This window comes from Pediculus humanus, genomic scaffold (genome assembly GCF_000006295.1).
Source record: "Pediculus humanus corporis 1103172108232 genomic scaffold, whole genome shotgun sequence".
Taxonomy (NCBI): domain Eukaryota; kingdom Metazoa; phylum Arthropoda; class Insecta; order Psocodea; family Pediculidae; genus Pediculus; species Pediculus humanus.
In genome coordinates, this window is record NW_002987802.1 from 212,508 (window position 1) to 240,434 (window position 27,927).

The window sequence follows — 27,927 nt, forward strand, 5'->3', positions numbered from 1 at the left end:
CCCTCCCCCCCTTAAAAACATGTGGAAAATGGCTGAGTTAAAAAAAAAAAAAATTCACTTTCTTCTTCTTCTTGTTTTTTAACCCAAAATTAGCATACCTATTATACGTATATACGTCGCTGCTGCCACGAGCAATAAAAAAAAAAGAATTTTTTCCAACTTTTCCTTTTTTTTTTTTTTTTAATTTACGTAACCCAATTTTTTTTCTGTATAATAATACCAATAATAATAATAATAGTGATAAAATTTTATGAATAAAAGAAAGAAGAGGGGAGAGGCGGAAGGGGGAGGAGGGGGAGGGGGTAAATGAAAAAGTTCAGGTGCGATAGAAAAAAAATATTTAACGAAAGTTTTAACGACTCAAATTTTTTCTATTTATACATTATACGGTTATTATTATTATCATCATCATCATAATTCGAAAGATTTTGAAAATGAAATCTAAGGGAGGGGGGGCTGTTTCCGTTTATTTAACGACTTTTTTTTTAACCCTTACTTATTATCATTTTTTTTTTCAAAAGAAGAAAGATAAAAACATTACAAAGAATATGAAAAAAAGGGAACCAATAGGAAACGTTTTCGTCACCGTTATTATTATTATTATTATTATTATTATTATTATTATTATTATTATTATTAATAAACGATACATTAGGTATAGTTAATTTGATGTCATTTCCGGTAATTTAAATCACCCGTATTAAAATGAAATAATAAAATAAATATTTGTCTTTCTCTCCTTCTCTTTCTCTGACTCTCTGTGACTCTTATTATTATTATCATTTGTAGTTGATATTTTACTTAATTAAATTTCATTATTTTGTTAGTAATGTCGTTTGTCGTTTGTTGTTTGTCATTGTTTGTAGTTGTTATTGAACTTTTTTTTTTGTTGGAAAATCTATTCGAATAATTAAAATAAATTTGTTAATTTTTTTTATTTGTCAATAATCAAAAAAGGAAATGAAATCATTTTTTGTTTTGTCAAAGGAAAATAATAATAATTTTTTTTAAGGGGAAAAAAGTTTTGCCAACTTAAATTTGAATTTCCCCCTCCCCCTTCCTTTTATGAAATGAAATTAATGATTTTTCTTTTTTTTGTTACTGTTGTTGTTGTTGTTATCGATGATTTTTTTTCTTTTCAATCCATTACGATTATTATTATTATTATTACTACGGGAAATTATCTGATATTGACAGATATTTATATATTCTAGAAAGAAAAAGAAAAAGAATAATAATAATAATAAATAAATAAATAAATCATTAACAAATTTTTTTGTTTTTATTATTTTCCGATCAAAAATCAATCATGGCTGACGTATAAATCTCATTGTTTTTTTGATTTTCTTGTTCTAGATTTTTCCATTTTTATGTTTATGCTTTTTTCTTTTCATTTTTCTTCTGCTTTTTTATCCTGCAACAAAAAAAATTTATATAGTTATATATAATAACAAAGTTTAAAAAACTTTTCTTTTTTGTTTTTTTTTTTTAGGCCATAAATTTTCTTCTTCTTCTTCTTCTTTACTACCACTACTACAAATAGCAATATTGTTATTATTATTATTATTATTATTTTAAAAATGACATTATGGTAAAATTCATTGCAATGAAAATTTTTTCAACTTTGAAAATTCCTGGACTGGAAAATTGGTTTTTTCCCTTCCCCCCTCCCAAAAAAAAAAAATTAAACTCGTTTAACTTTTATAAATGTTTTTCTTTTAACTTTTCCGAAAATAAATAAATTTTCTACCTTCCCCCCCCCACTTTTTTATTTTTCAAACGAATTTCGTAATGATGGTAATAACTAATCATTATTATTATTATTATTAAAAAAATAAATAAAAATAAATTATGTACGATAATTTTTTTTTTTTTTCGTTTGAAACAATCAAAATATTTCGTTTATATTGATGACGTTATGAAAAATTTCTGACCCCCTCCCCCCCGTTTTACAAATTTCAATAATAAAATGTTTCAAAATGTGGCCGTGAAAATAAAAGAGGGGGTAGGAGAAAGGAATGAGAAGAAAGTTTTCCAAAAAAAACGGGAAAATTTTTTTTTTTTCGGGAAAATTTTAAATTACGAAAAAACAATAAAGAAAATTTTTTGTTAGTGATTTTCGTTGACGTGAAGTATTAACCATGATAATAATAATAATAATAATAATAATAATAATAATAATAATAATTTTTTGTTCATTTTTAATAGGGAGGAAAGGAAAAAACAAAAAAAAGCTGGAAAAATTTTTTATAACAAGGCATTGTTTTTTCATAAGTTAAACATAAGCGAATCAGTCTTTTAATTAATGACAAAAAAATACACATAAAAAGTTTATTAAAAATTTTTTTTTAAAAAAGAGAAAATACAATGTGTGACGTCATACACACACACGCGTGACGTAAGATGTTTTTATATAAGCATTGTTTCATTAAAATAAAATCTTTTTTAAGAGTTAATTTGAAGAAGACTTAAAAATAAAAAAATTTCTTTTCTCCAGTTTATTTTTTAGCTGGAAAAATTTTTTTTTTTCCCCATAGCATGCACATAATTAAAAAAAACGTAATTAATTAATTTTATTAATTTATAAAGTGATAATAATAATAAAATTTTGATAAAAACGAAAAATTTTTTACATTTTTTGTTGTTGTAGTAAAATTGATGGAAAAAAAAGGAAAAACATTTTCATTTTCATTTTATTTATTTTGTTTTTGACATTTTTCCTTTTAATTTTTTTTCTAAAAGGAAATTGTGTGATGACGTTATTTCACTCAAATGAACAAACTTTTTTAAAAAAAAAAAAAAAACGTTAACCTTTTTATGTTTTTATGTTTTATGTTTTTCTTTTGATTTTAAATACCAAGAAAAAAAAAAAGTTTAATAAAAAATAATTTTATTCATCTTCAATTTTTTTTTTTTTTTTTTTTTTTTAAAGTAAAATAAACTTTTTTCCCCGGCTGTTGCCCCGGTTGTTTTTCAACTTCTTCTGCTACTGCTGTTGCTTCTGCTGCTGCAGTTGTTTCTGTTGCTGTTTTTTTTTTTTTTTTTTAATAATTTAATTTTAAAGTAAATACTTTCCATCGCTAAAAAAAAAAATTCAACCGTCGAAATATAAAAACGTGGGATTTATTATTATTATTATTTCGGGTTTTTCAATGAGTTAAAAGGAAAAACGGATGTGAATATAAAGGAAAAAAAGGAAACCGGAAGTGGGAGGAAAGAATTTTTTTTTTCAATTTATTCATCGAACGGCAAACCCGAAAAAAAAAAAAAATTTTCGGTCATTTTTTCCTTTTTTTTTCTTCTGCTATTACTAATGCTTATGATCGTCCTCTCTCTCTCTCTCTCTCTCTCCCCCACCACGCCCCCTCCCCTTCCATCACAATTTTCAATTTTATTATTTATTTTTTACATTAACAAATCAAGCTTAAAATGTTTATTTTTCATTATAAAAAAAAAAAAAAATTTTTTTTTTTTATTTTTAATTGAAAAACAACAAATCGTTCAAAGGAAATAATATATATTAGTCAATCAATCAATCAATCAATCAATCAATCGATCAATCGATGAATCAATGAGTTTGAAAAATTATTCTTTTGTCATTTTCATTCCATTCCATTCGTTCAAGTTTATTAATAAATAATAGAAAAGAAAAAATAATAATAATAATTTTTCATTTCTATTTTTTTTCCTTTTCCAGTTCATTAATGTATAAACATTAAATGGATTAAAATTTTATTTGTTTGTTTTGTTTGTTTTGTTTGTTTGTTTGTTCCTTGTTTTTTTTAGTGAATTATTAAAAATTAATTTTTTTCAACGTTGTAGAAGACGATTCTTAATTAAAATTTTTTTTTTTTAAATTAATTCTCGTAACAAAATAATCACAACGAAATTTTTTTTAATAACTTTTTATTGGTACGTGAATAATAAGTTACGGAGCGGCGAGTATAAAACTGGAGAAAACAAACAACAAACAAACAAACGAAACAAAAAATTGAACGTTAAATTTAAATTTTAATATTTTTTTTTGAAGAGAAAAAGGAGGAGGAAAGAGCAGTAAAAATTCGTGACCTTCGTAAAAAAAAAATTTTTTTTTTAATTTAATTTTTTTTGTTCCAGCGTTCCAGCGCCCGAAAAATTATTATCATTATCATTTTTTATAAACAATAATTTATAAATTAAAAAAATAAAAAAAATTTTTTTTTTAACGAGTTTGTTTAAAGTGAACTTTCGCGCTCGTGTGTGTGTGTGTGCGATTAAAAAAAAGAAAACCGGAAATAATAACCGGTTTTTGTATAAAGTGAAAATTTAAGTGAAAAACCAGAAGAAAAAGCAGAAGAAATTTTTTTTTTTTTTTGGTGTTAAATGGATTTTATAAAAATGATTTACGATCCTTCTCCTCCTCTTCCTTTTTTTTTTTTTTTCCTTTCGTGTTCGGTGAAAAATTTTTTTTTATGGATTTTCGTTGTGATGAGAAGAAAATTAGAAAAATCAAACAAGGGAAAAATTTCACAATAAAACGTAAGTTTTCCCCCTACTCCTCCCCCTTCTTTCTTTTTATTCCTCCCCTCCTGGACTGGAACCCCCTAAAAACAAAAAATTATCATTATTATTATTATTATTTGAACAGGTGACCGAATGTTATGAACGAATCCGAAGCTTGCGATTCCCTCATCACCAAAGTCAACTGGACCGACGCCTTTTCTCTTTTAGTGTTGGCAATACTTCTTCTGATAAATGTCATGGTCGTCGTTGGCAATTGTTTGGTCATTGCTGCCGTTTACATAAGTTCTAAATTAAGGACCGTAACTAATTTATTTATCGTATCACTTGCAGTGGCGGATCTTATGGTCGGCGTCGCTGTTTTACCATTTAGTGCCACGTGGGAAGTTTTCAAGGTTCGAACAAATTTTTTTTTTTTTTCCAATAATGATAATGATCGTCGTCATCATCATTATTATTCAGAACACAACGTAAATTTTTTTTTTTTTCTCCTTCCTTTTCCCCCTTTTTCTTACTTATTATTATTATTATTTTTTTAACGATTTTTAATGACGTCATAATATGAAATCCGATCATTATTTTATCCGACAACCGCGCGTAAAATTTCAAACAATGAAATAATAATAATAATAATAATAATGAATTTTTTTTTCATTTAAATAACGAAAATGAAAAAAGAAAATGGCGGAAAGAAAAACGGTTAGAAATTACATAGAGAAAAAAAAAAAAGTACGAACGAAATTCATATTTTTTTTTTGATATTAAAATAATATTTACAAGCCTAAAAAAAATCAAATTTTCTATTTCGTTTGTTCTGGAAAACCGTAGAAAAAAAGGAAAAAAAAAGGAAAAAAAAAATGTTTTTTTTTCCTTTTATACGGTTTATTATTATTGTTGTTTTTGTTGTCGGCATAAATTTTTTAAAAAACGAATCGGTTGGAAAAATATCGAGGGAAATTTTTTTTTTTACGTTGGCAGCAACACTCGATGACGCGTTGAATATAAATTTAACAATACAACGACGACGAGGAAAGAATGGATGAGAACAAAAAATTGTGATTGATGGATTGATTGCGGCGGTTTTTTTTTTTTTTTTTTTTTTTATAAATCAACGTTTATCGTTGAAAAATAAATTTATTATTAGGACTCCATGTTTAAAAAAAAAAAAAAATGAATAGATAAACGAATTTTGAAAAAAAAAATTTTTTTTCTCCTGCTTTTAAATAAAAATAAAAAAAAAAAAAAAAAAAAAAAGAAAATTACGTCGAAATAAAAGTTTTTTTTTTGTAAAGAAATAAAATGTCAAAATTTTAACGGCTCCGACAAAAAAAAAGAAAAAAAAAAAAAAAAAAAAAGAGAAAATTTTTTAACGTACCTGACTTGAAATTTTAAAATAAATTTATGATTTTTACGGGGGTAGGAAGAGGAAGGGAGAGGGAAGAGGTGAAAGTTTCAGAAAAAGAAAAATAAAAGGAAAAAAAAAATTTTTTTTTTCTTTTTCCTTTTTCTTTTCTTTTCCAGGTTTTCTAAAACTTTTTGAAATCGTTCAAATTTTTTCATTACTTCCTCCCCCCCTTACTCGCGAAGTAAAAAAAAAAAAGCAGACGATTTTTTTTTTTTAATAAAAACAGACGATTTTAAAAGAAAAAAAAAAATTAATAAAATTTTAACTCGAAATTTTTTCCAAAAACTTGTCACTCCCCTTTCCCCTCCCCCTTCCTCCTCCTCCTAGTTTACTTTGAATTTCGTCGATTTTTTCAAAAAATTTTGGCTCCCCTTTAAACCCCCTCTATCTCCTCCCTCCTAAATGATCATAATTCATATTCATAGTTGAGCTGGAATATTTTTTGAAATCTCCAGAATTTCAAGAAGGATTTTTAAAAAGTTTGACGATGTGACATTAACCACCTCCGGTCATCCCCCCGGTCACCCCCCGGTCCCCCCCGTCCGAGGGATTTTTTTTTTTTTTAAGAAAATAAAAATTTTTTTATTTTTTCGAAATAAAGTTTTTACGCTAATGTTTTTCACCTCCAGTTAAATCATAAAAAAAAAAAAAAGAAAATTTTATGGAAGACATTATAAAACGTGGAACGTTATAGCTTCCGGTTACAAAAAAAATTATTATTATTATTACCATATTTCAGGTTTGGATATTTGGTGATTTATGGTGTTCGATATGGTTGGCTGTAGATGTTTGGATGTGCACGGCATCGATATTAAACCTTTGTGCCATATCTTTAGATCGATACGTTGCCGTCACGCGTCCCGTCAACTATCCATCAATAATGTCATCATCAAGAGCTAAAATTTTAATTGCCGGAGTTTGGGTTCTTTCATTCGTCATTTGTTTTCCACCATTGGTCGGATTGAAAGATTCGACTTTGGGAAATGGAACGAATGATGATACAAGTTTTAGACTTCCACGAACGCATCCGATGATCATCAATCAAAGATCGTTCGTGACGACGTCACACGAGGATCCCACGACGACTGTTTACACGACGTTTACGACGACGGCGACGACATATTCGACATTGTCGTTAAATTTAACTGATAATATAACAAATAATTCGAGTTTGGAAAGTGATTACTCCGGTGGTGGTGATGATGTTGACGATTATAAAATTATTTATGACGATTACGATCGCGGTGGTACCAACAACGAGTACGATGATGATATGTCTGAAAAAAAAATTAGAAAACGAATTAAAAAATCATTAAGTGGTGATACATTACCAAAAAAAATGTCTGCTTTTTCGGGTGTGCCTGTTATTACATCAAATAATTTTCACTACCCCAATCATCATCATCATAGTTTTCAAGAGGTTCATAATTTTGATACGTCGGACGACGTATTGTTCACGACGACGACGCCGACGACGACTACTCCTCAACCAACTGCCGAATCATTTCAATGTCCCTGGATATGCGAATTGACGAGTGATACCGGATACGTCATATATTCGGCACTCGGATCATTTTTTATACCAATGGGTGTCATGCTTTTTTTTTATTGGAAAATTTATAGAGCTGCCGTACAAACGACGAGAGCAATAAATCAGGGATTCAGAACTACGAAAGGTAAAAAAAAAATTAATGAAAAGTATTATTATTATTATTATTATTAAGTAAAATTATTATTTAGGAAGCGGAGGTTTTGGTAATAGATTCGACGAACAAAGACTGACACTAAGAATACACAGGGGTCGGGGAAGCGTTCAAAGTCACAGTAACACGTCCACGTCTATAACATCATGTGGTTCTATATCCGGTTCGCCGAGCGTTACCAATGGACACGATAAAATCACCGAAGTACCAAGACTGAATCGTACCCGACTCACTAGAACTGGAAAATCCCACGAAAAAATTAAAATAAGCGTAAGTTATCCGAGCAGCGACCAAATCAGCACATCTGTGATGAACAACAACAATGGCCTACATCCACCATCATCACCGGAAGCGACAATACGGAAAACAAACGAATCATCATTATTGGACGGTTCGCTGGACAACAAAAATTACTTATCGATAGAATCGTTGAGATTTCCAAAGAAGACGATTTTTCTAGCAACTTCGCAAAAAAAAAAAAATTTTTTTCAAAATCATTTTGCATCGAGAAAATATCCAGATCCAAAAGACATAAGTTATTCCGTACATTACACGAATCGTACTCGAAAAGACTCGACGACGGGTAGTACAACAAACGGACAAAAAAAACTAACCAATCAAAATTGTTACTTGAGAGTGACGGGTTCGAGATTGTTGACGACAACGCAATCATCAAAAACGGATAGAAGTTTAAGTATAGATTCAATGACTTCCGGTTACGATGACGATCGAACGTCTAGAAGAAATTCAACAAGGAGCAGTTGTACGGAAGATGCATCAAAAGACATGTCACCAAGTCCGACATTCGACGACGGTCATCATTCACAAAAGCCAAAACACGTGTCCAAAATGGGTAAAAGAAACATAAAAACCCAAGTCAAAAGATTTAGAATGGAAACAAAAGCTGCCAAAACGTTAGGGATAATCGTCGGCGGTTTCATATTATGTTGGATGCCCTTTTTCACCATGTACCTAATCCGACCTTTTTGTCCGAAATGCATTAATCCCATAATGTTTTCCGTACTTTTCTGGTTGGGCTATTGCAATTCCGCCATTAATCCGTGCATATATGCGCTTTTTTCAAAAGATTTCCGTTTTGCATTTAAAAAAATAATATGTAGATTTTTGTGCGGTCCCGAAAGAAAACTTTCCGTTAGTTTAAAAAGAAGAGGAAGCGATGGAAGTCAAATGACGACTCATAAGGTCATTGGAAGACAAAGAAGTCCGTCCTTTATTCCTCCGAATAGTATGGGAGAAGATAGCGATCCGGGTGCAAGCGATTCCAGGTGACCCTAACATCTCTGGATAATAATATCAATATACCGTTATCACGAAAAAAAAAACATTAAATCCAATCATAATTTTATACTCAAGTCACTCATAAAAATTTATTTAGAATTATTTGTTATTTATTAATAAATAAATAAATATATATCTAGTTATTTATTAACTTATATATTAAAAAATTATATTATTAATAATAATAAAAAAATATATATATTTATTTATTTTTATCCATGCGTTTTCTTTTATTTAAATTCAAAAACAAAAGAATTTCCGGTTTCTCAATAAAAAATTTCCCTTTAAAAAAAAGAAATCGGGGAAAAAAATTCCCTTCCTCACTCATTCACTCACTCCCTCCTTCCGGAACGAAAGAACGAACGTAAAATGGCCAAAAGAAAATTAAATTTTTTTTTTTTTTCCCTTTTCGTGGAAGGAGATGAAATGAAGCAGACGAAAAAGTTTTATGTAACGTCATTCATACCCCCGAAACATTCTCTCTCTCTCTCTCTCTCTCTCTCTCTCTTAATTGCTTTTATTTTTATTTAATTTAATATCTTTGCATTAAATATTAATTAAAAAAAAAAAATTTTTTTTTTAATTTTGAATTTTAAAAAAAAAAAAGACGTTAAACGGAAATTCATTGAATGAATGACAGGAAGTAGAAAGAAGGAGAAAGAAAATAATGAAAACTTTTTTGAAAAATTGATTCTGAATAAAAACTTTTCTTCTTTTTTTTTTTCTAAGCACGTCTTACACTTTTGTTGTTGATGTTTTTTTTTTTTTTTTTTTTTTTTCAAGGTTTGTACGAACAAAAAAAAAGAAAAGTTTTTTGTCTCTCTCTCTCTTTCGCCATTTTCTTTTCAGAAATTTTATTGTCGAACAAATGCTTTTATTACCTTAAATTTTTTTGAATTAAACTCCGGGGTTTTTTTTTTTTTTTGTTACACGAGAAATCCAATTTTGTAAATTTCCTTTTTTCTTTTTCCCCCCTCCTCTCTCTCTCTTTCTCTCTCTCTCTGTCTCTCTCTCTCTCTCTTTGTTATTCTGTTTTACATAGTTATTATAATATTTTAAATATAAATTTTAAGTCAAAGTATTTTCGAATCGATAAATAAATAAATAAACTTAACGCAAACCTTATTTTTTTTTTCTGTATCGTAACAATGTTGCCAAATCGACAGGTTTTTTTCCGAGAGAGAAGGATATGATTCATGTTAATAATAGAATATAAAATATTTAAAAAAAAAATTTTTTTTTTTGTTTTTCAACGGTTGGTAACAAAATTTATTTACACGGATAAACTTGAAATCGAATTAGAAAATTAGAGTGAGGTTGTGTTGTTGGATTCAGTTTGATTTGAAAAAGGAAAATTGAGAATTTAATGTGCGACGACGGCTACGGGAAGGTTGGTAGCCTTGACTCTGAAACCTCCGGTTGCGTCACTCACGTATTTGACGGTTTGTAAAACGCCGTCGGTGTCGACGTAACTGTAACCGCCGTGGGTGGAACCGTCAGCGGATCGAGTTTCTTGGTGAGATGATTGATCACCGGATGAGTAACCGTAGGTATATTGACCGAGATTTCCGGTTGTGAAATATTGACTGTAAAAAAGTAAAAATTTATTGAAATTTATTTTTTTAAAAAAAAAGATGGATGCTGTGAGAATTTTCAATTACCTAAAACTTGGAAAGGTTGATGGAATCGTGTAAAAAGCTCTTCTTCCGTAACCGGTTCCGTATCGGGCAGAATAACCGGTTCCGGCTCTTACACCGGCACCGTATCCGCCGGCAACTTCGGTAGAAGCTGGCGTTTTTGTACCGTGTCCGGCAAATACTCCAAACCGTCCGGCGGATGCGGAAGCTCCAAAACCACCGGAGCCAACATTAGTTCCGGCACCTACACCAAATTTTCCACCTCCCAACGAACCCAATCCTGCGGAAGCAGTGAATGGGCCAAAGGAAGCTGAAGCACCGAGTCCTTGTCCGTTTGAGTTTATACCCGCACTGGCACCAAATCCGTGACCACCGGAGCTTGCGCCAGCATTAGCGCCGTGTCCAGAAACGGTACCAAAAGACAAACCCCGAAAATTAGCGGTGACTCCAAGCCCTTGTCCAACACCCAAACCGGTTCCAGCACCAAATCCAACTCCTAAACCGGTTTCGGCACCTTCACCTCTGTAAGATCCATCATCTTCATTTGGATTTGGACGATATTGTCCATCATCGAAACCTTCAGTTCCTAAAATTTTTAAAAATTTAAATTTTTTTTTTAATTAGGTTACAATCCGGTCAAAGCAAAAAAAAAAATTTTTACCTGTCAAACTTCCCAAACCGACACCAAAACCAAGAGCGTTTCCTTCTCCTCTGTACGAACCGTCATCCTCACTTGGATTTGGCCTGTATTGTCCGTCATCGTGATGAGCAGAATCGTCGACAGAGACAGCAGCATTATATTTAGCGGCTTCAAAAGCGGCATAGTGTCTTGCTTTTTCAGCAGAAACCTTTAAAAAATTTTTTTTGTATAAAATGACATCTACAATTTTTTTTTTAAAATAAAAATTTACTTACTTCTGGAGTATCTTGAACTGGAGCAGGTGGTACGACAACAGCAGGAGAAGCTGGAGCTCCGTAAAGAGCAGCTAAGAGAAAATAAAATCATTAACAAAGAAAAGATTAAATTCGAATGATTGTAATTATTTTACTCACTTAAAGAAGAACCTCCGACACCAAAACCGGTTCTTGAACTACCTTGAAATCCAGCTCCGTTTCCTACTACAGCGACAACTCCAGGACCAGAATTGTAAGTACTGTGACCGGCACCGAGTCCAGCAACTCCAGAACCAACAGATGAAACGGCTGGAGCAGAAAAACTATAACTTCCGGAATTTAAACCAGCACCACCACCTAATGCAGAAACGGCAACAGAATCTCCGAGTCCAGCTCCATTAACGCCTCCCAGACCGACACCAGAAGTGTATGCAGTTCCTAATACGGAACCCTGTCCGACTCCCAATCCGGCACCGACTCCACCCCCAACATTTGTATTGTAAGCAGTAACTCCAGATCCAAAAGCACCATGACCAGCTCCAAATCCGGAACTTAAACCGGAAACTCCAGAACCAATAGATGAAACAGCAGGAGCAGAAAAACTATAACTTCCAGATCCTAAACCACCACCGGCAGCACCAGATAATAATCCCGAACCAGAAACTTCACCGTAACCAGCTCCCGATCTGGCTCCGTAAACTCCAGCGGATCCATATCTTGCAGTTCCCCTAAAAGAAGCAGAAGGAACGGCACCAGTACCGGCGGTTTCGCCGGACGGACCAACCGGAAGGTTGGTAGCACTCACGTGAAAACCGTTGTTGTCTGCTTGATAATTAACTTTTTGCAACACGCCATCACCATCAACGTAAGAATAAGAGCCTTGTGTGAGACCGTTGGCAGATCTAAAAAAAAAAAAGCAAACGTAAAAAATTTTGTTTGTTGTTCATTGCAACAAACAAATATAAATAACAACCTGGATTCAGATTTCGTCGAAGAACTTCCGGTATAACCGTAAGCATATTGTCCTTGATTTCCTAATGATTGATAAAGTTGAAGAATTGGTTCGTGAAAAGATGGATTGGATGGCCTAGTCGCAACAACAGCGAAAACTGCCAACAAAACAACCTTTCAACAACAACAAAAAAAAAATTAATCATATTAAATTTGTTTGTTTGTTTGTTTGTTTGTCGATATTATTGACAAAACGCAAAAAAGATTTTTATTTATTAAATAAAATAATCAACAAAATTATCAACCAGAAAAATTTTTTTTTCATTAAATAACCGGAAATCAAAAAAAAAAAAATCGTACGATAGATCGATAAATCGATCGATCGATCGATCGATTTTTATTTCACTTACCAAAAATTTCATCCTTCCTTCAATATCAATCAAAGTCTCTTTCAACACAACAAACAAATGTTCCAGTTGTTAAAAATCAACATCTTATATATATACTACTCATCCCGTCTCATCATCATTCCAGAAAGTGATTCACTCTTACAAAAAAAAAAGGGACTCTTAAGAAGATCTTTTAAAGAATTGACAAGAGTTCCAGAAACGTTAAAAATTTTCCAGCATCTCAATCTTCACACCCTTCAAACGAAAAAAAAAAAAAACTCGTTAATGATTAATTATTTACCTGAGGACGACATGTTTGTTACCGTTCTTCGCACCAAAGCATCTTTTCTTCTTCTTCTTCTTCCTCTCTTCCCTTACGTTTTAACAAAAAAAAAATTTTTTTTCTGGAATTTTAAAATTTCTATTAATTCTCCAGTCATTTATTATCAAAAGAGTCCTCCTTATTTATTTATTTATTAATAAAATGAAAAATAATCGTATCGAAAACAAAACAAAAATAATCCATCATACGCTTTCGACATTATTATTATTAATATATAAGTAAAAAACCGTTAAAAATGGCAAATGGGAAACGATTAATAATAATAATAATAAAAACTAAAACAAAAGTAATAAGTTTTATTATGATGATAAATAACAATGATAATAATAATAATTAAACGTTGGAAAAGTATTAAAATCCCAGATTTGAATAAATAAATAAATTTTAAATTAATTTCCAGCTCCAGGTTACGTATAATCCTCTTATAAAAAATAATATTAATAATAATGATGATAATAATGATAATGATAATAATATAACAAAAAAAATAAAAAAATAAAATTCTCTCGTTGAAAATTTAAATCAAAGGATTTGAAAAATAAAAAAATTTTGTCGGTGGACATTTTTATTTTATTTTATTCAATTTACGACTGGAAAAAAGTAACAAAATCTTTCTCTCTCTCTCTCTTTCTCTCTCTCTCTCTTTCTCTCTCTCTCTCTTTCTCTCTCTCTCTCTTTCTCTCTCTCTCTCTTATCTTCTGCTTTTTATTAAAATGAAATTTGAATGGCGTAAAAAAAAAAAAAATAAATAAATAATAATAATAATAATACGAGTTGTCACATTGAATGACGATTGATTCAAATAGATATATAAATTTCATTTTATAATATTTTGATATGTAGAATTTTTATTAAAATAATAATAATAATAATGATAATAAAAAATTGAAACCAATAGGGAAAAATCGATTAAGGTGATAATGATGATAATAATAAATTTTTTTTTTTGGAAAATCCAAATATCGACGCGTTAAGTTTATCGGATTTTTTGAATTATTTATTTTTATTATAACGCCGCCATTTTCTTTTTTTTTTTTTGTCCTTTCTCCAGCGGATTTTCTTTTTATCCGTGATTTGTTAATTGTCTTCATGGATTTATGTTATTCCTTTCGGGTTAAAAAAATCGATAATAAATCAATTTTCTTGAAACAAAAAAAAAAAAAAAACGTTGAAATATTCTTTTCAGACAAAAAAAAAAAATTGTACCCTTTTTTTTTTTATTAAATAAAAAGATAAATGTCACGTCTCACCCTATCCCCCTTCATCTCTTCCCATCACTCTCCTCATTCCCTACACTCTTCCCTAAATGACTCTTTCTTCCTTTTTTTTTTTTTTTTGTTTCCCAACTGGAAAATTCACCTTCCGCCTTTTAAATCCTTCGACACCGCAAAAACCGCCGTCGGATGCTTTCCCTACCCCTTCCCCTCTCCTCTCAACCTCATAAATCAGATATAAAATTAAAACTTTTATTATTATTATTATTATTATTATTATTATTTTTCACGTTGGCACTCTTGCTATCGTCATCCTTTTATTTATTTATTTTCCCTCCTCCTTTTGAGTGAAAATTTTTTTTTCCTCCGTACAAAAATATAATTATTTTTATTATTATTATTATTATGAATTAATTAATGATTGATAATTATTAAAAAATATTTAGAAAACGAATCGGGGAGGGGGGGTTAATGACTTTACGCGGGGAGCTGCTGTTGTTACATCCAACAACGAATTAATTTTTTATTTCAATTGTTAATAAAAAAATTTTTTTCCTTTTTTCCTTCTTTTTTTTTTACAGACGATTGACAATTATTATTACGTAATTATTTTAACGTTAATTCTATTGATTAATAAATTTATTATCATTATTATTATTATCATTATTATTATTATCATTATTATCAAAGTACCATTTACAACAAAAGAAAAACAAAAAAGAAAGAAAAAGAGAAAAATGAAAAACGGTTACGTAAAAATTAATTATTTTTTATTTTTTTTATATAAGTTATTATTATTATTACGTAATATTTTTGTCGGTTATTAGAAAAAAAAAAGACATTTGAGATTTTCTAATTCCACGGTAATTTTTATCCAGACGAAAAATCTAAAAAAAAAAAAACGATTTAAATGAAGTTAAAAAAGCAACACCTGATAAAAATTTTTATTTGTCAGCAAGGACGTCGAGTGAATCAATCGGATTTTTTTTTTTGCTGGAATGAAGAACATTCTGGAAAAAAAAAAATTTCGTAAAATTAATACATATATACGTTGAACTAATTTTATTTTTCCCGACTGCCTCGAGGGTGTTCTTAATTACGTTCAATTTTACATAAAATCATGTTAATTATAACAAAAAAAAAAAAAAATCTGGAATTTTATTCTACCTGGACAACATATTAATTTGACGTCATTAAACAAAAAAAAATTAAAAAATTTCGATTCGATTCGATAGTCGTTGAACCGATTAATAATATTTTTCTCTCCCTTCCCCACCCTTCCCCACCTTTCCTTCCAAAAAAAAAAAATTTTTTTTATATATATAAATTCCAGCCTTATTTTTCCAGAATCGTGTAAAAAAAAAAAAATATTTTAATTAATTTCTTTTTTTTTTTTTTTATAAATTCAATCACACGCTTCATGTTTAACTTTTGTTAAAACATTTCAATTTATATTTATTCCTCATCTTTTTTTTTTTTTATTCTTTTTAATTAAACAGTTGAAACAAAAATTATAAATTAAATTTTTTCCTTTTTTTTTCTTTTTTTCATTTTCATTTTTATAGGAAAATTTATTTAAAAAAAAAAAAAAAAATGGCGGAGGAAAATGTCATAAATCATTTTATTTAAAAAAAAAAAAGAGGGAGGGGTGGGAGGAGGGGGAGGGGAAATAGAAAAAAGGAGAAATTATTCACGGTGTGGAAAATGATTTCAAGTTTTCTTTTTTTTTTTTTTTTTTGGAACTTATTGGAAAATTTTCACACGCGCACACACCCACACACACACATAAAAATATTCATTTCTCGAATTTTGATTGGTGGAAAATTTTTTTTTTTAATAATTAAATTTATTGATAACAAAAAAAAAAATTAAAAAAAAATTACACGTGTTTTGTACGACCGCGTGGCGGCCATTTTGTTTTTTATTTTTCGATCGGTTCGAACAAATTAATTTTTTTTTTAAATTTATAAATAAAAAGGCGGTAAAAATATTTGTCCGATGTATCGAAATTAAATTCAAAAAAAAAAAACGATTAACAATAAAAAAAAAAATTTGACTGAAAATGTACGTCGGCCATTATTGTCTATCATTAACATTTTAATTTAAATTTTTCTTTTTTTTTCGGTTTGTTTTATGTTTAACAACAACATTAACAAAAACATAAAAACATGTTTCGATTATTTAAATCATTAATATAAATCACAAACGTATCAATAAATCGTTTTTTTAAATCAATTTAACACACGATGTCAATCGAGTAATTAAACGGTTAAGAAAAAAAATTTTTAGAAAAAAAAGAAGAAAAAAAAGGGAAAAAAATTCTCTTTAATTAATCACCTTTTAAATGATGAAATAAATATTCAATTGATATTTTTTTTATTTATTAACCAAAAAAAAAATTTTTCCTTTTGTGCGTTTGTGCGTGCGTGAGTGCGTGAGTGCGTGAGTGCGTGTGAGTAAAATTCAAAATCGAAAACCACAAACAGGTTGAATATTTTTTCAACCTTGAATTATTTATAAACAAACGATGAGATGTGTAACACGCACAAAAATTTTTTTTTTTACCTTCGGGCTGAAGAATCTTTTTTTTTTTTTGGTAAACGACGTCTCCAGGATGCGTGTAATAATGCGTAATAAAATGTGGGTAGTAGTCCTTTCTAAAAAAAAAAAATTATTATCATTATTATTTTGAAATTGAAAACGCGTGAATGGAAATGCAAACATTGGGGGAAATGATAACCACCGAATCAAAACAAATTTAAAATTTTTTTGCGTTGAGGGGGTGGGGGTGAATGACGTGTACACACACGCACACGAACTCGCACGCACGTACACACACACACACACACCTATCAATTGTTATTTGCTTTATAAATATATATATATATATATATATATATATATATATATATATATATATATATATATATATATCTTTTATATAAAATTCAATTTACATCGTAAATCTATTCTCATGTGGGAGAGTGTGAGAGAGAGAGAGAAAATCCATGTTTTTCTTTTTTTTTCCTTGTTAAAACAAGTTTTTCGAATTTTCTTTCGATTTCAAATAATAATAATAATAATAATAAATCAGAAATAATTCAAACCAGGTATTTTTATACGTTTTATTATCATCAACCTTCGTACCTGTAAGGAAAAAAAAAATTTAAAATTACGAGTCATCATTTTGTTTTTTTTTTAACCGTTAAAAATCAGTTTTACAAACTTTAAAAAAAAAAAAATTTTCTTATTTTTTTTTTTTTACACACACCTGAATTTTCATTTGTTGTTTTAAAAATTTTCACTTTTCCATTTTATTTTCTTTCGTTTCGTTTCGTTTTTAAGATGAAAACGTGACTTTATTTTGTTTTTTTTCTTTTCCATTGACATCCATTTTTTATTCCACGTTTGTCGTTTGTCGTTTGTCTTATTTTCTCCAAAATCATTCCATTTTCTTTTTTTTTTTTAACTAAATATTATTATTATTTTTACTGTCGAAATAATAATAATAAAAAAAATTTTTTTTTTTACAAAAAAAAAACCTTTTGGATTATTAATAAGTTTTTTTCTTATGAATAATAACTTTTTATTAAGATTAATAAATAAATAAATAATTTAAATAATTTTTTTTTTCTCCAGTCATAAAAAAAATTTTTTTTTTTTTTTAGAACGAAAAAAAATTTAATTAATTTTTTTTAATATTTATGTATCGAATAAAAAAAAAATAACTAAGAAAGTTCTAGAATTTTTTTTCTTTTGGGGAGAGAGGGAGAGGGGGAGGAGTGGGGATTTTAGTAATAATGATAATTAATAGGGATAATAAAAAAATAAAATTTTTATTTTTTGGATTTTGTCCAGGTTTTTGAATGATGCATTTTAATATTTTAATTATGAATAATTTGTGGGTGTGTGGAAATGATGATGATAATGATGATAAATTTTCTTTTAATTTCCAAAAATTATTACCTTTATTAATTAACGAACAAACGAAATTGTTTGTGGTTGTTGTTCGTGTTGCGACAAACAACTCATGGGAATTTTATAAATTAAATTTTAATAATAAAATCTGGAATAAATGTTAAAACTTTAATAAAATTATAAATGAGTGCGGTTGTGGGTGTGCACGTGTAAATGTGTGCGTGTATGGGTGTGCGTGTGCGTGTGTGACGTTTTTCCTTCACAGAAAATTCCAGAAAAAAAAACGAAAAAAAAGTTTTCCCGATAAGCAAATTTATGATTTTTCATTTTTTTTCCTCTCTTCTCTCTCTCTCTCTCTCTGCCTTTCACTCTTAAACCTTTTTTTTTTGTTGTTTGTTTGTTTGTTTTCGTTTATAACTAAAAAGAAAGAAAAGAAAAGAAAATTTCGAGGGGAAAAATTCTAAATCAACCCCAAAGTTTTTTTTTCTTTCGCATTTTCATAATCTTAAAAATATTTCAAGAATTTAGTGTGACGCACCAAGAGAGAATATTTCGAAATGAAAGTTATAAGAATAATATTCCCGGTGGGGAGGTAGTGTGAGGGGTTAAAAGGAAGCGAGGGAGGTTGGGGGAGGGAACGAAAAGCCTCCTTTTTTTTTTGTTGGAGTCTACCCCAACTAACCCTACGATGTTTTCTTTTTTTCGTCGAATGGATTTTGCTTGTTTAAAAAAAAAAACTGGAAAGAGAGAGAGAGAGACAGAGAGAGGGAAGAGGGGAAGAGAGGGAGGGAGAGGAGAGAGAAAGAAAAAAAAAATTTAAATTTAGAGTGTTGCGAATTCCCACAGGATGTGGTGGGAAACCTCTCTTCCGTTTTTTTTTTTTTTTGCGGTTAAAATTTTTTTCTTTATAATTAAAGCCGCCGAGTGATAATTTAATTTTTATCAGCGTACGAACTATGCACGCCGCCGCTCCTGCTGCTGCCACGACGACACGCACAAAAAAAATTTTTTTTTTTTTTATTCTTTGGACGTTTTCCAAAACGCAAAAAAAACCCATCGTCAGGTAACATCTCTCGACAATCTTAAAAAAAAATGATGATGATGATGATGGTTGTTGCGTTTGCGTTTGTTTAAATATGCCACACCCGGATTTTTTGTTTTTTCTCCTTCCAAATTATCATCTTCTCCAGATATAAAAAAATTTTCTTAACTGGAAAGGAGTCATTATCATCCAACATGGATGGCGCCGATTTTCATCAAGGTCAGTGTTTGTGTAAGTGCGTGACCCGACAAAAAAAATTATAATTAAAATAAAATTTCGACGTTGGAAAATTTAAGGAAAAGCAAATTATGGAAATTTAAAATTTTCTCCGGCAGCAGCAGCAACAACAAAAACAACAACAAAAAATTTTACGCTCGATCAAATTATTAAAATTTAACAACAACAACAAAAATTTACAAAATATTACGTAATAATAATAATAATAAAGATACGTTCGTTTGTTCGTTCGTTTCGATTCTAATTCCACGATATATTCTAACTTTTTTTTTTTCGAAATTTTCATTTCCACAATTTAATTTAAACCAAATTTAAAAAATTCTCTTTTTTGAGTTAACTGGAATGCACCCGTTTCCGTAATTAATTAATTTTTTTTATTTATCGAAAATCCATTCCAGAATTCTCCAGAGTTTCTTATATATTCCAACTATTAATTCCATCGAATCGACACCTGGTATCCATTTTAGTTTTTTTTTTTTTTTTTTACTTTAATTATTTTCATTTTGTGAAAGTTTAAATAAAATTACCTATTATCATCATCATTATTATTATTATTATTATTAACGTCGTTTTTTATTTGATAAATTTTTCCAGGCAATTATTATGGGCTTTCACGTCACCTGGAAATCATTTTTAAAAATATTTGTAAAACATTTTGAAAATTTTCTTCTCTTTTCCGCAATCTCGTCATTTAATAAATTGTAGTTTAATTATTATTATTATTATTATCACTTTCGTGTGTTTGTAGAAATTTGGCAACGTTCCTTCCACGTCTCTACCCGGCGGTTGTGGTGTTACGCGATTTCCTGGATGGTTTCTTCTTTAAATTTCCATTTATTGAATGTGGCATGGCTCCCAGTGCTGCTACCACGATGACCGGAATAGTTTCTGTCTTTACTACCCACATCCTGGCTATGTCAGCCTTTGGCCGCTTCTTTGGCTGTCTGATGTTTTTTTTCCGTCGGCACAGATACTTCAGCAGGATGATATCCGGTTTGTTGGCTGACACAGTTCTGTCAGTGTGCATGGATCTGCTGTCGTGACCGAGCTTGGAATGTGGTTGTACCACTCCTTGGGTAATCCATCCATTCCATATTCATGACAGATATTCCAGTGAAGAGATTGACATATTTTATTGTGCCTCTCCAGATATTCATGTTTTGCCAATAACAGACAACCGGAAATTAAATAATCGATTGTTTCCGGCTTCGATTGACAAATTCGACACTTGTCGCCTTGACGGACCTTTAGAATTCCCTTTTCATAGTTCTCAAGGCTTTGTCCTGAGCAGTTGTGACGATCGCTTCTGTTTCCACCTTCAATTTTCCACGTCTTAATCAGTTTTCCGTGCTTTTCTTATTAACGCCTGAAGCGTTCACTCTTTTCAAATACTGTCCGTGTAGCTTTTTCTGTTCCCATTTGCCCTTTAGCTTCTTCTGGGATTGAGCTTTGCTGTCGTAAGTTGCAAGCTGCCTTTCCTCCAATTCGTTTCCTTTGTTTCCTCTGCTACTTGCCGCGCACTTTTGAGAACTCCTCCTTTTGTGATGTTTTCCTCCACTACCACTACTTGGGCTATGATGGCATTCTGACCGCTTCTATTTGGCGTAGTCCTCTAGTCAGCTTTTAGATGCAACGAACCATTCATCATTAGTATCTGTATTATTATTATTATCATTTGTAAACATTATTGAATCGATTTTTCGAATTCTCACGCGAAATTGTAGAAAAAAAAAAAAAACGATAATTAATTTGAGGTTTGTATCGTCTTCCGCATATTTTAAAACGTATTTTGTTTACACATGTAATAATAATAATAATAATAATAATAATGATGATGATTATAAAACCTACAATTGGAAAAAACAAAAAGAAAAAAAACAAGTTTCGGATGAAACAAAAATAAAAAAAAAAGGTCGTGGGAAATAACCTTAGTCGAGGTGGCGGTGGCGGCGGTGGTCGAATTTTAATCAATGATTATGATGATGATGATAGGGTAAAGTTTTTTTTTTCAGGTACAAAGCATATAAGAAAAGAAAATGGCGAAAGGGTAAAAAAAAAGACTCGACGTCCTCGACAATGACTGAAAAAAAAAAATTATTTAATACGGTTAAAATTTTTTTTTTAAAATTACCCGGTTCCTTTGACGATGGTAACGCCCTCATTCTCAAACTCGTTTTTATACCTTCGAGGTGTTAATCCAGAATCATCCAGAAAATTGACACTCGAGGTTTTCCCTCCTCCCTCCCCTCCCCCGCACCTTTTTACCGTCCTTGACATTTTTTAATTTTCACATTCAAAAAAGAAAGTTGACCCCGAATTATTATTTTAAAAAACCTGAAATTTACCGGAAATAGATTTTTTTTTTTTTTTTAATTACACGTAATAACGAGATTTTTTTTTTTTAATTAAAGTGGCAGAAGACAAACACTCTCGTGCAAATAATTTACGCGGGAAAAAAAAATTCATTTAAAAAAGAAAAATTTAATTAAATATTAAAATGTTTGCCTTTGTATAATTTGTACTCTTTTTGTTGTTAGTAAACAAACAACAACCGAGATTTTTATCTTCTTCCACGTTCGTTTCAATTAAGTATATTTCACAAAATAATAATAATAATAATAATGATAAAAAAAATGATTAAAACGTTCATTTAAAAAAAAAAAAAAAAAAATTACAAAAAGAAAATCTCTGAACAATTACTAAAAAAAAATTTTTTTCTACCACATCGAAAAAGTCTCGTCAGCCATGTTTGTTTTAAAAATAATAATGATGATGATGATAATAATAATGATAACAATCGGAGAGAACGATTCGATTTCAGGTTGTAACAAGTTAATCAAGTGAAACGTTTGAAAATACAAAAAAAAAAATTTCCTTTTAATTTTGGGATTTCCCTAATTATGAACTAAATAATGATGATGATGATAATAATGATAATAATGATAATGATGACAAATAAATAAATTAATTTAATTAGTAATCAAACAGTAGAAAAAAAAAACAAAAAAAAAAAATTTCACAAACTTTTTTTAAAATACGTTTTGTTAACGCACACGCACACGCACACGCACATCCACACGCACACCCACACACTGTATCAAATGATTTTACTTAAATAATAATAATAATATTAAAAAAAAATTATTTATAATCAATTTTATTTAATGTTTTATTTAATTTAAAAAAAAAAAAAAAGAAATTTATTTTCTTATTTTAAGATTATAAATATTATAAAATATTAATTACAATTTTAAAAAAAAAATTCAAAAATTTCAACGTGAAATAAAAAAAGAAAAAATTATTTATTTAACTTTGTTCAGAAAAAGAAAAAAAATTATTTATTAACCTTGTTCAGAAAAGAAAAAAAATTATTTTAAAAGGCATTTGAACACGTCGAATATAATAATTTCGTTTAAATATAATAACACACGTGGATTTTACGTGTGCATTTAAAAAAAAAAAAAAAAAACATTTTATTTTTCTTATTTTTACAATTTAATTCAAATTCGGAAAAATACAATTATTATCATTATTATCATTAAATTTGTAATTAAAACAATAATTAATTCGAGTACGTATATTAAAAAAAAAACAAGTACAAAAAAAAAAATTAAAAATTTTCCTTTCTTTATTTATCTTTCTCTCTCTCTCTCTCTCTCTTTTTATTGTAATTTTAAAAATTTAAAAATTATTTATTTCAAATTTATTAAAAAAAAGAAAAAATCTTAAAAAAGTTTAAAAATATTTTACTTAAAATAGCCTCCGTAGTAGTAGTAGTATTAGTAGTAATAATAATAATAATAGTAGTAGTAGTAACGGTACTCTTACTAAACTAAAAAAAAAATTATTATTATTATTATTTGCAACAAGTCTTTTCATTTATTTCATCATAAATACGTATTTATATATATAATATATAAATTATTATTATCATTATTATTATTTATTTATTTTTGTACATTTAAGTCTATCGAATTTTCTTTAAAATTAAAAAAAAAAAAAAAAAATTTTATTAAATACTTTTTACTCATTTATAAATAAATTAATCATCATCAATTTTTTTTTTTTTCCTTTTTTTCCTTTTTCTATTAAATATAAAATTTTTAAGTCTTATTATTATTATTATTATTATTAATAAAGCAGTAAAAAAAAAAAGGCACGATTATGAAACACATTTTTTTTTTCCTGCTTTTTCTTTTTTTGGTTTTTTAAAAAAAAAAAGTTACGGAGATATAAGTGTGTGTGTGTGTGTGTGTGTGGGTGTGGGCGTGTGTGACTTTAAAAAAAATTAATTAATTATTTATTATTAATTAATAAAAACGTTTTCTAGAATTTTCTTGTTGTTTTTGATAATACATAATCCCTATGACGACGATTGCTATTAACGTTATTGAACCTAACATCATGACTAAAAATAATTTTATTCCACTCCACGAGGACGGTTTCGGATCTTCTATTCTCTCTAAAATAATAATAATAATAAAATATATTATTCCATTATTATTATCATCATCATTATTATTATCATTATCATCAACATTTTTTTTTTTTTTTTAATTTGTTTTACTCACCTCTTGGTGGTTCGAAAAATACTGCACTTGGTAATACGTGACTCCTATCTTCGAATGCTTTACCATCTTGTGGAACATCTAATTCAAACAACCTAACTGATAATAAATCATGGTTGTCGCTTAAATCACCTGTCGCTGCTGATATTCCAAAATAATATCCTGTGGGAAGAATAATTCCTTTGGATTGAAAACAAACTTTCCAAGCTGCTTTGTTTTCAAAATCAGTCGAAACTGAATCGAGAGGAAAAGAAAAATTTATGAAATAATAATAATAATAATAATCGATTTTGGTGAGATTTTATTGGTTGTTTAATGAAGTACCTGTTAAAACATCTCTTTCATATCTTATGGCTATGTGAGTATCATAATCGACATTTCTAAATTTTGCTTCGCATCCGGCAATTTGTGTATGTGTGCCATCTCTGTCATGATCGTAATGAAGACTTCCATTATTTATCATCCCCGATATATATGGGTGTTGGTGCTGCAAATACAATACAATTTTATTGCCAACTGTGGAAAAATTAAGTGATGTTTAAATTTATAAAAATTAAAAGAATACCTGATGAGGTCCATTATGATTACTGTAAGTATCTAGAATAATAGCGAGACCCTGAAAATAATCCATGTTTCCAAAAACTGATCCGGGTATCATTCTGGATTGTGCATACCAAATAGCTAAACCATCTCCGTACAAATCTTTACCCGAACCATGTACTTTAAAATGAACTTGTAGTTCCCAATTACGAACCTTACAAGGCTGAAAATATTTATTTTATGTAATCCATGCGAAGCCATTTTAATTAAAAATAAAACATTAGCTTACTACTGCATTCCAAACGGCTCCTCTTTTACTTTGTGAATCAGGAGTTAAACGAACATAATTTGTTGTAACTATTGTATTTCCCAAAATATCCCAATAAGGTATTGAAGTCCCTGTGGCTAAAAATAGGTTATGTGAAATGAAAAATGATTTTAATGAATTTTATTTTGAAGTTAAATAAAATGATATAAAAAATATAATGACGAATCATTATTAACACTTTTATGAAATGAATATTCATGGATTTTAACATACCCTGGTAAGGTTTTATTAAAGAATGTTCTCTTTTCATAAAATCTTTTGTATTCCATTCTCCTTTTGATACTGTGCATAAAGCAGCTATTAATAAATATAAATAATTATTTTCTATTAAAAATAAACGCATCGCAATAAAATTTTACATCACAAAATAAGAAAAAAAAAAATTGTTTATTAAATGAAAATATGCATGTATGCTTTCCTAGAGTATGACAAAGGTAACTTTTTTTTTTTTTTTTTTTTTTTTTTTTTTTTTTTTCCTGTTTCACAAACCGAGATCGATCTATCGAATATCAGTAAGAAAAAAAATGTCCTTTGATTAGGATATGTTTTATATATATATGTTCAAATAGTGTCAGTAATGGTTTCTTTTGTTTTTATTTCATCACACCAGTTCTTTCATAAAAAAGTAGTTTTTTAATTAATTAATTATTTTATATATATGGCACCTAGTAAAGTTATATTGTTGGCATGTGGTTCATTTAATCCTCCAACGAATATGCATTTAAGAATGTTTGGTAAGTCATTATTATTATTATTATTTATTTATTTTTTTTGTAATTTGTCATATTTAACAATATTTGTTATCTATTTTTAGAAATGATGCTTTCTTTAAATATTATAATTTTTTTTTTTTTTTTTTTTAATAATAATATTTTTCATTTGATATATATTAAATTGTTTTTTTAAATAAATAAATTATTATATTTGTAAATATTTTGTCATTTTGAAAAACTTTTACATTTTCAATGAATTGTTGACAGATTCATATAACAGAATCATTATTATTATATTGAAAAATTATTTTTATTTATACGAATGTAAATTTTTTTAAATTTTTTTTTACAGAATTAGCTAGAGATAATTTAAATAGACTGGGGCAATATTTAGTTATAGGAGGCATTGTAAGTCCAGTACATGAAGCATATGGTAAAAGAGAATTAATACCAGGCACTTACAGATGTGAAATGTTAAAATTAGCTTTAAAATCATCAGACTGGATACACATCTCAGATTGGGAATGTTCTCAGGAAACTTGGTCACGTACGAGAAGAGTTCTTCAACATCATCAGGTAATGGTGATTATTCCCAACTTGAAACAATTCATTCCTATTATTTCTTATCAATAAGCACATTATTATTACAACATCATTATTGTTTTATCATTGTTTACATCAATTTTAATTTGTACTTGAAAAAGTGCCATCGTTTCATATTTAATATTATATAATTTGAAAAAAAAATTTTTTATTAATTTACAGAATGTTTTGAATTCTATATTAAATGATCAGATTGATATACCTAATAATAACAATCAAAAAATTGATTTGGAAAATGGTTACACTTATGAAAGTTGGATAACAAATGATATAAGAAATATGGAAGGACCCATTCAAATAAAACTTTTATGCGGAGCTGATTTATTAGAAAGCTTTGCTACCCCTGGTCTTTGGGCTGACGAAGATGTAAGATTGTAATTATAGAATTTTTAAATATTTAAAAAAAAAAAAAATTTTAATTATCATTAAAGTTACTTATAGATTTTTAAATAAAACATTTGCCAGAGTTAACAGCTGTCTACAATCACTTTGATTGATGTATTGTTTTACTTGTCGATTGATTTTTCAGTGTTTCCCTTTCCATAAGTGTGTGGAAGACTTTGATAGCTGTTAACGTTAAGCAAAAGTTTTTTGTTAAAATCATAATTTATGGCAGTACGGCAATATCAATAGCTTATCAAATCAAATTTTGTTTAAAAGAAATAAATAAATGAAAATATTTTTAGGTTGAAACTATAATTGGTCATTATGGTATTGTCGTCATTACCAGACAAGGAACAGATCCTTGGAGATTTATTTACGAATCAGACTTGCTCACAAAATATCAGCACAACATAATTATCGTCAATGAATGGATAACAAATGATGTTAGTTCGACAAAAGTCAGGAGAGCATTGAGAAGACATGAAAGTGTTAAATATTTAATTCAAGACTCTGTTATTGATTTTATTAAAAAGCACAAACTTTATGGAACGCATAAAAATATTACGTGAGTATCCAAACAACCGCAAAAAAAAAAAAAAAAAAAAAAAAAACAGCAAGCATTTATTTCTATATGTGAAATGGAAGGCTTCTTTCTTACTTTTTTTTTTTTTTTTTTTTGTTTCAAAAGACATTATTAAGAAAGATTTACTCAGGAAATATCTTGTATTTGAGTGATTTACAACCAAATAATATGTACTGATTATTTAAACAAAAGCTTACAATTGTGTAAGTTGAAAATATGTGATGATAGGGTTATTATTCTTCCATAATTAGCAAATTTAATTTATTATTGCCAACTTTATGCCATTTAATTTTAATTATTATTATTATTATTACTTTTTTTTTTCTCTTGGTGATATATATATATATATATAAATGAAAAATTTTCTAGTCTATCTTATATGAACATTATTAGGAAAAAAAAAAAAAATTTGATTTTGTTACTCAATTATATGGAAACGAAACATCACAAATTTTAAAAAAATGTAAATATTTTCAAAGACACAGCACAACACAACACACACACACATGCACTTTTATTTATATTTTTTGAGCGATTAAAAAAAAACAAAAAAAAAAAAAAAAATTGAAATTAAATTATATATATATGAAGTTATTTTATATGTTTATATGTATATATATATATAAATACACATAAATTTTTTTTATTTTTATATTTTAATCATGTTGTCGTTATT

The 27,927-nt window shown here is 28.4% G+C and overlaps 4 protein-coding genes across 4 annotated transcripts; 2 read left to right on the forward strand and 2 right to left on the reverse strand.

Moving 5' to 3' along the window:
• Positions 1–4,640: 4,640 nt before the first annotated feature.
• Positions 4,641–8,898, forward strand: Phum_PHUM457080 (class A rhodopsin-like G-protein coupled receptor GPRoar3, putative; the record flags this gene model as incomplete). Its single annotated transcript, XM_002429895.1, has 6 exons — positions 4,641–4,895; positions 6,645–6,860; positions 7,326–7,581; positions 7,646–7,999; positions 8,129–8,342; positions 8,370–8,898. 6 exons carry the CDS (start codon positions 4,641–4,643, stop codon positions 8,896–8,898), a joined length of 1,824 nt encoding a protein of 607 aa, XP_002429940.1.
• Positions 8,899–10,270: 1,372 nt separating this feature from the next.
• Positions 10,271–12,811, reverse strand: Phum_PHUM457090 (cuticle protein, putative; the record flags this gene model as incomplete). Its single annotated transcript, XM_002429896.1, has 7 exons — positions 10,271–10,493; positions 10,569–11,121; positions 11,206–11,392; positions 11,460–11,530; positions 11,598–12,340; positions 12,412–12,563; positions 12,800–12,811. 7 exons carry the CDS (start codon positions 12,809–12,811, stop codon positions 10,271–10,273), a joined length of 1,941 nt encoding a protein of 646 aa, XP_002429941.1.
• An 11,031-nt stretch (positions 12,812–23,842) lies between these two features.
• Positions 23,843–25,311, reverse strand: Phum_PHUM457100 (Vesicular integral-membrane protein VIP36 precursor, putative; the record flags this gene model as incomplete). Its single annotated transcript, XM_002429897.1, has 6 exons — positions 23,843–23,990; positions 24,100–24,334; positions 24,425–24,587; positions 24,666–24,863; positions 24,930–25,045; positions 25,182–25,311. 6 exons carry the CDS (start codon positions 25,309–25,311, stop codon positions 23,843–23,845), a joined length of 990 nt encoding a protein of 329 aa, XP_002429942.1.
• Positions 25,312–25,626: 315 nt separating this feature from the next.
• On the forward strand, positions 25,627–27,237 carry Phum_PHUM457110 (Nicotinamide mononucleotide adenylyltransferase, putative; the record flags this gene model as incomplete). Its single annotated transcript, XM_002429898.1, has 4 exons — positions 25,627–25,702; positions 26,034–26,257; positions 26,447–26,650; positions 26,971–27,237. 4 exons carry the CDS (start codon positions 25,627–25,629, stop codon positions 27,235–27,237), a joined length of 771 nt encoding a protein of 256 aa, XP_002429943.1.
• Positions 27,238–27,927: the final 690 nt, after the last annotated feature.